Source organism: Onychostoma macrolepis, chromosome 04 (assembly GCF_012432095.1).
Source record: "Onychostoma macrolepis isolate SWU-2019 chromosome 04, ASM1243209v1, whole genome shotgun sequence".
Taxonomy (NCBI): Eukaryota; Metazoa; Chordata; class Actinopteri; order Cypriniformes; family Cyprinidae; genus Onychostoma; species Onychostoma macrolepis.
In genome coordinates this window covers 15,589,992-15,602,644 of record NC_081158.1, presented here as the reverse complement: position 1 = coordinate 15,602,644, position 12,653 = coordinate 15,589,992, and the positions used below count along the sequence as shown (strand labels likewise).

General features: G+C 37.7%; 1 protein-coding gene across 1 annotated transcript; it reads right to left on the bottom strand.

Moving 5' to 3' along the window:
• Window positions 1-3,484: 3,484 nt before the first annotated feature.
• LOC131539625 (E3 SUMO-protein ligase ZBED1-like) lies at window positions 3,485-7,201 on the bottom strand. Its single transcript, XM_058774267.1, has 3 exons — window positions 6,302-7,201; window positions 4,024-4,625; window positions 3,485-3,935 (listed from the first exon to the last, which is right to left on the bottom strand). Exons 1-3 carry the CDS (start codon window positions 7,164-7,166, stop codon window positions 3,489-3,491), a joined length of 1,914 nt encoding a protein of 637 aa, XP_058630250.1. The 5' UTR covers window positions 7,167-7,201; the 3' UTR covers window positions 3,485-3,488.
• Between the last annotated feature and the right edge of the window lie 5,452 nt (window positions 7,202-12,653).

Sequence of the window (12,653 nt, the reverse complement as noted above, 5' to 3'; positions counted from 1 at the left end):
TTATACAAAACAGGTTTTGAAGTATAATTCAAGTATAATTGGACAATGAAGATTCTATATTATGGCTAAAATTAGTATTGCAAAATCACTTGTATTAGTTTTGATTTACATATAAACATATAAAGAGGGGGTAAATGTTTATATTGCTTGTCATTGTTATTATGTATTTGAAAAATATAAATATATTTAAAAAAACTTAAACCAGCTGCACTGAAAATGTCACAATCAGATTTAGTTTTGGTTTAGTTTTTCTGGACTACTAGTTTGTATTTCTTGTTTTTATGTGTGTCCTTCGTGTTTCTTGTGTTCCGATCACTACTTTGCTTTTAACTGTTACAGTTGTTATTGATTATGTTGTGCACCTGTTTTTTGTTGAGTTCCTCATTATCTTGTGTATAAATGCACTTAGACTAGTCTTTGTTTGGCATTGTCTTTACATACGTGAAGCTGTTCTGAATCTGAATCCGTAGGTGTTTGTGCTGGGATGTCCTCTGGATGGACAGGCCCTCTAACGTGGAGAATAGGCATTTCCACAGTCAGGGGGATCTGACCAGACACGGAGATCTGGTCCTCTGGGTGGATCAGATCTTGCAGATACTTCAAACTGGCTGAAAATTTAACATAACAGCTTCACATATGTAAAGACACCACCATACAAAGAGGAATGTTAGGGCATATATACACAGGATAATGAAGAACCCAACAAGAAATAGGTACACAACATAAGAAGCAGGAAGGAAACATTCATTTGTTTCCATAGTTGTTGATTGTGTTCTGATCACATGAAAATAAGGAATACAAAAAAAATAGTCCATGAAAACGAAGCTAACTCTAATTGTGACAATTTCAGTGCAGTGCATTTAAATTTTAAAAAATACATTTATATTTTCCAAATACATAATATAATGACAAGCAATATAAACATTTACCCCCTCATTTAATATGTTGACAAAACACTGCTAATAATATAATATCTGTTCAGTTGGTGGTCTTTACAAGATTATGAGTGTGTTAAATCTAAATTAATACAAGTGGCTTTGCAATAGCCAGAGCCTATGCCCATGGACCCTCCACTGATGGAGAAGGTTGTCCCAGAGCTAGAACCTGTAGCCCTATTTATTTTGAGCTTTATCTACTCTTCCTGGAGTAGAGTCTAATTCATGCTCCCACCTCTGAGGCGTGTTTGCCTTTGCCGGTCCTGTCAGGATTAATTTACTTGCTAGTCCGTAACTGTTCCCAAGCGCTCCCCCTTCATTGGTTTCCTTCAGTAGCCATGCTCCTCCTTCTCTTCTGGTCCCACACAGCTTCAAAGCTCCTCCTTCTTTGCCACTGGTCCTACCTACCCCTTGTCCAAATACCCACACTTGCGGTCTTTGCACTTGACCACTTGACTACTTATATGACATATTTCCTGTATTTGGCCCAAGTGTCCAAGTGAGGATGAAGACGACAATTGTTTGTAGAACTTTTCATTACCTGATGGGACACACTTATTGTGCTGTAAAAATGCAAGTATTTACATAGCTATATTTTTATTTTAAATACTTTGCATTTTAAAATCAGCTTCTAAATGTCTGTTCAGTAGTCCCTATAACATGACACAATTTAATTTGTGGTGCTTCAAATTAAGTGATGAAAAGCAGTTGCAAATGTTGTACAAAATAAATATCACCACCACTCATCTTTGCACCAAAATAAAACATGCAACTCTTTGTTTTTCTACCAAATGATATGTAATAATATCTGATTACTATATTAATATTTAGGTTTCTGTGACCTCTTGCAAAATCTTGGCAAAAATCTCATGATTTATTCCAAAACATGATGCATGATGGGATACACTAAGCCTCAAATAGCGCTCCGGAGCCATGGCCAAAATATGTGCATTAAGATCACTGTGCTTCGGCGTTTTTAAGACGTGGGATAGTCTTCCATACTTACTTCCTGGCCAAGTGGCCAAGACCGCCCCTGCATCCCAATGTGCATACTATCCACCCTATATAGTATTGAAAATTACTAATATCACATAATTTAGGATGGATAGTATGCAGATTGGGCCGCAAGTGCCTACTTCACTGGTTCCACCTGGCTTCCTGCTTCTTCCACTGCCTCTGGCTCTGCCCCCTTCACTGGCTCCAGCACCAACAGAACAACCAGTCATCTGGCTTGGAGCTTGTACAGCAGGGTTCCTCAAATCTTTCCCTGGAGGGCCAATCTGCTGCAGAGTTTAGCTCCAACCCTGATCAAACTCACCTACCTGTGATTTTCTAATGATCTTGAAGACTGATTAGCATGCTCAGGTGTGTTTGATTAGGGTTAGAGCTAAACTCTGCAGGACGGGGCCAGATTTGAGGATGCCTGTTGTACAGTAATCAAACCATGGTCAAAGGACCCACATAGGGCTGTGCAAATAATCGAATGCGATTATCATGCGCATCTTGTCAGTAAAGCCAGTTCTGTGATTAGTAGTTAATCTCCATGACGTGCTTTCAGATGGAGCGGCATTTACTACACAGAGCCATAGTTCACTGACAAGCTACGCAATATCACGTTCATTATCGAAGGCGATACATCGGCAATAATGAAAGCGATATTGATATTTTGAATATTTAAACACAGACTGAAATCAGGGACAGTGTATTTAAAACATACTATTAATTCAAAAGCTACAGAAATGAATGATATGTTGATATGCACCTAACAAATGTAACAGGCTTTAATAGTTAAAATGCATTTTATTACTGTAATGTGTTATTTCAAATGCAATGCTGTTTCAGTGGTAATGCATTTGTATAAAATTCTAAAACCACAAGCCCATTCTAAACCCACTTTTAAGCCAACGAAAACTCTTTTCACCAACTGTGCATACTAACATAACACAGTAAGAAGCAATCTGTTTAACTAAATAGATGCATTGCATAGGTAGTAAAAAAAAAAGCCATTTATCCGTTTTAGATTAGTTTTTTTCTGTATTAGTGGCACTTTTTGAATTTGTGCTTTTGAAATTATTATTATTAAATATTTGTAAGAAAAAATTAAGGCTGCACGATTTGGAAAAATTTCATATTGCGATTATTGAGGTCAATATTGCGGTATGCGATTGCGATATTATAAAATGGTACCATGAGTCAACTTGATTGGTTATCAAGGAAAATGCACACACCTGTTAGTGATAATGCTGAAATGTGTATTTGTAAAACTAGAAAATGTTTTCAAAATAAAAATTTTTTACAAAATGAAATAACATTTGCATTAATGTAAATTTATTTTCTCAAAAGTATAGCTAAATAAAATAAAATAATAAATAAAAACATACATATTTTCACAAACATAAGATATTTTAAATATTTTGTCCAAACAAACAGGGACATTTATGCAGGATGTAACATATACTCAGTATAAACTCTTTTGAAAAGGAAACTGAATATAAAATTGTGGTTCACTTGGGTACTTCCAAATACTCTATCTAAAAAGTTCTGCTTATCACATCAGAGGTTCTTTGCCAAAAAAACAAGCATATCCACTTTGTCTGGTTTCAGACAGGAGCGATGATTCGATACAATATTACCACTAGTGCTAAAAGCTCTCTCTGATGCAGAGCTTGTTGCTTGTATGCCCAGATATTTCTGTGCTAGTTTGCATAGCCTAGGGAAGTATACTTTGTGGAACTTCCACCATTTCAGTGGATCTTCTCCATGGTCTACACGTGGCATGTAAATGTAAGCATTGAGTTCAGCAGCCACTGCTTCCCTAAACTGTGCCATGGGATCAAATGTGGTTGACAACGATGCTTTTGGTGCTGTGCATGCGGTTTCCTTGAAGAAACTGGCCAGAGTTTTCTTCTTGGCTTTAGCAGCAGGTGGACTTTCCACATCCAGAATATCATTCTCTATCTCTGCAGTGCTTTGGGCTGAAGTCTGCTGCTGGTGAATTTCCTGAAACAAATTAAAAAAATGCACAATGTTTTAGAAATTTGTTACATGGAATTCTTACCAGTTAACTAAACGTTGTGGTTTTACTCACCATCAACTCAGAGATGACTCGTTCCTTTAAGGTCTCGGTCACTTCTGCAGAGATGTATTGTGTTCGGAACCTTGGGTCTAGGAAAGTGGCCAAGTTTAGCAAGTCCTGCGTGCCTTCATATTTGTTGTTGAGGTAGCTAAGAATTTTTGATTTCAGTGATTTGGTCAGGTCAGTGTCCGCTTCATCTTTAATCAGCACTGAGGTGTTCAAAAGATGCAGAGCAGGCTTCACGCAAGATATGCTTACATAGCGTTCACCTGATAAGGCATCCGTGAAGTCCTGGAGTGGACTTAGTGCCTTGTTTACAGATTCCAAGACCTCCAGGTCCTGCCACGAAGGGAGTAGGTGTTGCACTTTGCGGTCTGTGGAGAGAACCTTGGACAACGCACTCTGCTGCTCCAGGACTCTTGCTATCATTTTCTGAGTGGAACCCCATCGTGTTGAGCAGTCTGTCACCATGGCATGCTCTGGGAGGTTGAGCTCTCGTTGTGCTTCCCTCAAGGCCACTCTTTTCTTCCAACTATGGGAGAAGTGGCCCACAATCTTCCTGCATATCCCAGTAGCCCTGTTAATGCATTGTGCATTATCTTTCAGAGCATTTTCTGTGAATGATAAGAGGGTGGAAAAAAGACAAATCATTTACTTACTACAGTGACATTGCAAAACATTTAATATTCACATTCTGATTATATACCCAATTCCATATTAATAGCATAAATGGGCCACTTGTAGTATCTTTTGTGGCACACAGAATTTTACATTGTATTTAAAATTGTTTTATTAACCCTTAAGCTCTCCTTGGGGTCCAGCTGACCCCACTGGACTTTTCCTTCATTTAAAAAAAAATATTCCCTTCATCTCAGGGGCATGAGACTCTGTGACTTTCCTAAATAATCTTTTTAAAAACACACAAAAAATCTGGACTTGATTTGGTTGTTCTAAAGGTGTGTTTATAAAAAAATAAATAAAAAAAAATAAAAACTTTTTCTTCCTCATTGAAAATGAATGGGAAATGTGGATTTTTTTTTTTCATTTTTCATTTTGTTTGTCAAAAAACAAAGTAGTAAATCCAGTTTAAATCTGATTTTTTTACATTTAAATAAAGGCCTGGTCCTAGAGCATAAACAAAAAGTGGAACAAACTTTCTCTCTCATACACACACACAAACACACACACACACACACACACACACACTTGTTTCACTATCCTTGTGGGGACATTCATAGGCGTAATGGTTTTTATACTGTACTTACTGTATGTGCTATTGCCCTACACCAACCCTACCCCTTACAGGAGACTTTCTGCATTTTTAGATTTTCAAAAAACTTAATTCTGTGTGATTTATTAGCTTGTTTGCCTATGGGGACCTAAATTGAGGTCCCCACCGTGACACGAGTCCCCATGAGTCTGTGTGTATTCAGGTTTAAGTCCCCACCTGAATAGAAAAACAAGTACACACACACACACACACACACACACACGTGTGTGACCGCATTTTATAGAAATTGGCATATAAAATCAACAAATCTGACATAAATCTGAAAATTTTCATACATAAATGAAGGACTGGTACTAGAAAAAAATGCAACAAGTATGTTCACTCACTCACGTGTCCAGGGCATTTTTTAGATTTGCGCAACAATGTGAAGGGGTAGACATGACATAACATACACCGCACACCGCACACACACTCACATAACACAACCACACCATCCCAAATATATATATATTCACAAAATATATCATAAAATTGTGAGAAGTTGAAGCATCAAAAAAAAATTAAGTGAAAATGACATGAGTCCCTTCTGCTGCATATATGTGGTCATTGCATATAAATATAAATGCTTCATTCATTCATTCATTGCACTTTCTTTCTAAAATTCCTAAAGTTTTTCCAATAACCTGCAGATGGCAGTATTCTATCCCTAACACATAGAGCAATGTTCAAAAACAATTTAGATTTTAGATAGATCATCAAAGTGATTTTTTTTTCATAAAAATAAATTTTTCATAAGCCAGTTGATGGGTAGTTGAGTAATTGTGCAGTAAATAGTTAAAAAAAGTACCAAATATCCACGAAAACACAGCACGAATGTAAAGTTGAGAAGTTAACGAAAAAATGATATATAGTTTGCAGTATTTAAAAATGTATAATTCTTTATGCAATCGCACTCTTAAAGTTTGGGTTCTAACCCCATAGTTAATTGCTCTTAAAAGTACATTAGTTTAAAATATTTGCTGTAGCTGAATAACAAAAGATGAACTCAATTTAACTTACCAATGGCCAAATGAAGTCTATGCCCAAAACACTGGATTCTAGTCCACTGATTAAGCTCCACCGCTTTGACGATGTTGGTGTTGGTGCCGTTGCCTGTCGTGATGCCGACCTGACGCGCCTCACAGAGGTCCCACGCAGCCAGTGCCTCTCTCAAACCCAAGGCTATGTTCTCTCCGGTGTGGTCGTCGGGGAAGTACGATGTTTGCAGGCAGCGGCTTTTAAGTTCAAACTCCTCGTCGACAAAGTGCACAGTCAAACTAATATATGGCTCACTTGTCCTGCTTGACCACAGGTCCGTAGTGGTTGAAAAGAAAATCACCTTAGCCATTTCCTTTTGAACTTCGCCACGGCGCGAGTTATAAAGCGCAGGGATCGCTACTTGAGAGAAATAGTTTCGCGAGGGCAGCTGATACCTCTTGTCCAGTGTGCGGATCATTTTCTGAAATCCCACTTTACTAACGGTGTGTATGGGCATCATGTCTTTTGCCAAGCAGTGCGTGATGGAGTCTGTGATTTCTTTATATCTAGGCGAAGACTTATCATACGGCGTGAGACTCGCAAACACATCTGTAATTATCTTTTGTTTTGTTCGGGTAACAGCTTGTGTCTTGTTTCCTTCAGCTGTCTCTTTACTAATCTGGGTTTTCTCCATCATGCATTCATCATATTTTTCTCTGTGCTGTTTCAGGTGCTGATATAAATTTGTCGTATTGCCTCGTGATGTAGCAACTTTAATTTTGCAAATGTTACACAGTACCTCTCTCTGCTCAGTGTCGGTAATCTTAAAGCCAAAATATCGCCATATAACAGAGGTAGATTTTTTTTTTTTGGCTACCAGCTCAGTGTCGATCTCCTCCGCATCCATCTTTGTTCTGGTCTGCACACCGGATAGTCACATGACCCCACACGTGCACTGCTGAGACCGCCTGGTCTTTTTTGTTTGTTTGTTTGTTTAGCGGCGCGGAAAATCGGCAAACTGTTCTCAGAAAGTATGTGTTAGCAAATCCACACATGCACTTATTTAATTAATAAAATCGCAACATTGTGCCGTCATACGTAGTACAATCGTGCAGCACAATAAAAAAATATAATTTTTCATATTATTATTATTATTATTATTATTATTATTATTGACAACTGTAACAGAGGCGGATCTAGAAAATAATTTTTAGGGTGGCAAAGGGGTGGCATGGGGTCTATGAGGGGTGGCAACACCAAAGCAAGCATGCATAGTTTTGGGGGATTTATTGTCTGACTTGCACAGTTGTGTTCACAAATATTGCATTACCATTAAGTAATCATCTATACTGTTTAAAATGAAAAATAAATAACATTTCAATATCCACCATGGCACCAAGTCAATGCACAATATAAAAAACTTCAAGAGGTTATAAATGTTTCTCAGCTTGTATCATTAAACAAGACATTCTGTTATTACCAGAGGTGGGAATGTCTGTAATCTATCAATAGTCTAGCAACACCCCAGCAACTGCATAGCAAAAGCCTAGCAACCATCCAGAATATCCTAGAAACACTTTAGCAAACATCTAGAACATCTAACTGACCAAACTATGTTTCTTAAACAAGACTTTAAGACAAGCCAGCATAAATTTGTCTTTCAGACTTTTCAGTCTAGTTATTACAGGTATTCTTAAATGCTTACACACAATTCAAATACACAGACGACTTTCCTGCCCAGTGAACACTCGTGAGATCAATAACGCTTAACAAAAAACTCTTATTAGGATTCAGAAATTTTATATGAACTTGGTATGCACCATAATACAGTACAGTACAAAATAATATTAAAAAAAAGTAAATTCAGCATCCTCTGCACATTTGGTCAAATTTCATAACAGTGTAGGCTACAGTACTATAGCAGTTTCCTGGTCTCCTGACACAAGACTAGCTATATCTGTAGGCAGTCATTCTCAGTTCTGCAAACATGCAGTACACATAAAAAAATGGTTACAAATAAAATTTGACAGTCACATGTTTGAAGGTGTGCAACATGTGCTACAGTTTACTGTACATATAGAAGAGTGAAATTTCCATCATGGTACTGTACTGTAATTATACTGAATGTGTAAGTATAAAACCCATGTATATTATTCATTTAGCTCTCTCCTCTCTCCGTTATTAGGATACAGATATTCTTACTGGTGTCATCAGTTTTGCTACCTAATGTTTAACTTACTCATTGTTAAACTTTTTGAGAAATGTGTTTTGAGAACTGAATTAATGATTTGGGAAAATGGGCCGACTAAAATCAGTTATGTTATGTTAATAATTGAGAAAACTGCAATACAAGATTTTTACCTAACTCTGCTATTAGTTTTTGTGATCGGCATCTCCTTATTGATCATGTTATTGTTTCGTCCGATATGGCAGAAAGGCCTCTATATCCATGATGAAAGTGGAGCGAGCGGTCAGAGAATCGGATCACCAGACAATTACAAGATGAATCTCAGACATATCCGGATGGGATTAGATTTCTCAGAGGACTTCTGAATAAACCGAGAAGCAGTATCTGAATCACAAACAAATGTAAAAACAATTTGTTAGTGAATAGGCTGCACTTTGTGTTTTTGACTCAAAAAGAACCGGTTCATAAGAGTAATTTGTTAATGAAGTCGACTACACTGGGCACACTGCGCCTCCCTCCCTCCCCCTCCCTTTCCCTTCTTCCCTCTCTCTCTCTCTCTCTCTTTCAAATTCAAATCAGCTTTATTGGCATGACTTGCACAGTATTGCCAAAGCATTTTCCATTACATGAATAAGGAACAAACAATTATGTAATACATAGAACAAGAATAAATCTGTAAAATAATTAAGTAAATATGTACATGCTTTTTTTTTCTGACATAAATAAATAATTTATTAGATTTAAGACATAATAAATTAAAATTAAATAATAATAATAATAATAATAAAAATTAAAAAAAACTTTGTACAACATGTAAGAAATGATCTTGCTTCAATTTTGTCCACTGGCTGATAGTCTTAGTTTGTGACAGGCTGATACATATCTTGCTGCTGTTGTGATCATTTTGGAATTTTCCCCTAAAATGTGACTTAATTTTTCTGCATTTGGTAATGCCATAAAATTTGGTTTAATTTGTTGGAATTTGGGGAAATATGCAGCTCTAATGTTGTGATAGTAATCACAGTGCAGTAAGAAATGTTCCTCTGTTTCCATCTCTTTCTGCGAGCACAGTGAACATAATCTCTGTTCTCGTGGCTGCAACTGCTACTCTCTGCCCTCATATCACCTCAGAAAAAATTATGACAACTTCACAAACAAAAGTGGGAAAAGCCTACTACAGCTCTGTCAATCACTCGGCCTGTATATAGAGAATGGTCGCATACAAGGAGACTCTTTTGTTTCTTATACCTTTAATTATTTTCTTGGTAAAAGTACTGTAGATTATTTCATCACAGACATTGATCAAGTGCATCTCAGAGTATTCACAGTCAGTCCTCAAACACCTCTGTCAGACCACTGTAAAATTACACTCTATCTAAAACCAACTCAAAACAATGAAATATGCAGACAGCCCTCTCATTCACTAAGGCTATAAATCCTACAAATGGACCAAAAACAGCAAAGAAAACTATCAAAGTACAATAGAAAGCCAAACTATCAAATTAATATTGGACAAATTTATAATTAACACATATCCACAAAATAAAGCAGGCATAAATCTGGCACTAAAGGACATTACAGATATATTCCACCAACCAGCATCCATGTGCAATTTGAAAAAATCATCAAAAAGAAAACCAAAAAACACCAATGAAAAGTGGTTTGACGATGAGTGTAGAAGAATTAGAATGACAGTACGAAATCTATCAAACAAAAAACAGAGATCCTGACAACCAAGTACTCCGCCTTCAATATCACGAAGTTCTTAAAGTGTACAAACAAACTCTAAAAGCAAAAAAGGAAGAGCATACAGAACAATTATTTCAAACAATGGAGCAATCAATAAATACCAATAACTTTTGGAACAATTGGAACACTCTCTATAGACCACAAAAGGAAGAATTGGCCATTCAAAATGAGAACATATGGAGGACACACTTTGGGAAATCCAGGGGATTCTGATTGTCTTTAATTTGTTCTTTCAGGATTTCTAATTTGTTTCAGGATTTGTTTCAATTGTTTTGTACAGATTTTCAATCACAGTAAATGAGCTAACAGACAGACTACATGCACTGAAACCCAACAAGACATGTGGCATTGATGAAATATTAAATGAAATGATCAAATACACAAATGACAAATTCAAAACTGCAATAACCAAATTATTCAACATTGTTTTGAGTGTAGGATATTTTCCAGACACCTGGAATCAAGGCCTAATTACACCCATCTTTAAACAAGGAGACAAGTTTGAGCCAAGCAATTACAGAGGCATTTGTGTCAATTGCTACCTGGGGAAAATATTCTGTTCGATTATTAACATACACATACAAAACTTTCTCAAAACCCACAAAATCTTGGAAAAAAGTCAAATTGGATTTCTGCCCAAACACAGAACATCTGACCACATTTATACCCTCCACACTATCATTGATAAGCACGTACACCAAAACAAAACCAAAATCTTTGCTTGCTTTATTGACTTTGAAAAAGCTTTTGATTCAATCTGGCATGAAGGACTCTTTCTAAAACTACTGGAAAACAGGATTGGAGGGAAAACTCCAAAAGCTCTGAAATTCCACCAGCACTTGAAATGCAGTGATCCAAGCTCGTACCAGGCTGAAGCCTTCCCTCCCTCTCCTCTCTCTCCTCTCCTCTCTCCTCTCCTCTCCTCTCCCTCTCCCTCTCCTCTCCCTCTCCTCCCTCTCTCCCTCCCTCTCCCTCTCCCTCTCCTCTCCCTCCCTCTCTCCCTCCCTCTCTCCTCTCCCTCTCCCTCTCCTCTCCTCTCCCTCTCCCTCCCTCTCTCCCTCCCTCCCTCTCCCTCTCCCTCTCTCCCTCCCTCCCTCCCTCTCCCTCTCCCTCTCCCTCTCCCTCTCAATTCAATTCAATTCAATTCAAATTAGCTTTATTGGCATGACTGTGTAGCATCACAATGTTGCCAAAGCAATACATATATTATACAGATAAATAAAATCATGAGGAGACACATATGTCCATATACATGTAGGTAAAAAAAAAAAAAAAAAAGAATAATTAAAAAATAAATAAATGATTAAATGAATACAGAGAGCAGTTATAAATGGAAAGGGGGGATCAGCCTTTGTCCCTCATTTGATGGCAGGAGGACACATACTGCGCTGCCAGGTGGATACACTTTTCCTTTTCTCCCAGAATATAACAGAGTTTGTCTAAGTTGCTTTTATGGTTAAATTCAGGTGAAACTAGAGCTATTTGTTTGAAATAGGCATCTCTGATGTGTTTATATTTGCTGCACTCCGTGAGGAAGTGCAGCTCGTCCTCTAAGAGTCCCTCAGTGCAGTGAGAACACAGTCGCAGCTCTCTGGCTCTCCAGCTCTGCTTGTGTCGGCCCGTCTCCACACACAGACTGTGTTCACTCAGACGATACTTCGTCAGCAGCTTTCTCTGACCATACTCTTTAATACTGCTCAGGTATGGCGCTAATTTATAATCAGATTTTATTCTGTGGAAGTAAGTTAATTTCTTTACTTGAGTTACTTTTGCTGCCAATCATGAATGTATTCTTCCTGGGTTATTTTTCTGTTTCTTTAATTTTTGAATTCTTTAACTGAATTGTGGAATTGAGTTGATGTTTTTCCACTAAATAGTGAAAGGGTCAGTCTCTGGGTGTTTCTGTCGATAAGTGAAAGCACTGTGGTGGCAGCTATCTGTCGGCGTCTGAAAGATGGATCCAGAACTTCGCTGCTCTCTTCTGGATCTCAGAGAGCAGAGGAATCTGCCCAGTTCTGCCCTGCAGCCGAGATTCAGGCGTTTCTGTGAATTCCCAGGATGCTTTTGCAGAATTCAAGGTGGAAAATTTCAACAGGGTTTTTGTCCCATGATTCATAGTTTAATTTAAATTTGGGGCCCCAGATTTCACATCCATAGAGGAGAATGGGTTTGATGATGCTATCGAAGATTTTCAGCCACAGTTTAATGGGTGGGTTGAATCTGAACAGGGGTCGTCTTATACTGTAAAAAGCCCTGCGTGCCTTATCCGTCAGATCTTTGATTGCAATATTGAGCCGTCCAGAGGCTGAGATCGTCAGACCCAAATAATTATAACAGGTGACGTGATTAAGAATTGTTCCACCGATTGTGAACTCATATTTTTTGTCAGCAAGACGAGGCTTTTTCTGAAAGATCATGATTTTTGACATCTCCATGTTTATCGGTAAGGCCCAATCG

Excerpts from the sequence above, each read along its gene's own strand:
- LOC131539625 (XM_058774267.1), bottom strand. The coding sequence starts at position 7,166 with ATGGATGCGGAGGAGATCGACACTGAGCTGGTAGCCAAAAAAAAAAAA. Across the intron at positions 4,626-6,301 it reads TAGACTTCATTTGGCCATTG|AAAATGCTCTGAAAGATAAT; the intron begins GTAAGTTAAATT and ends TATCATTCACAG. Across the intron at positions 3,936-4,023 it reads GAGTCATCTCTGAGTTGATG|GAAATTCACCAGCAGCAGAC; the intron begins GTGAGTAAAACC and ends AATTTGTTTCAG.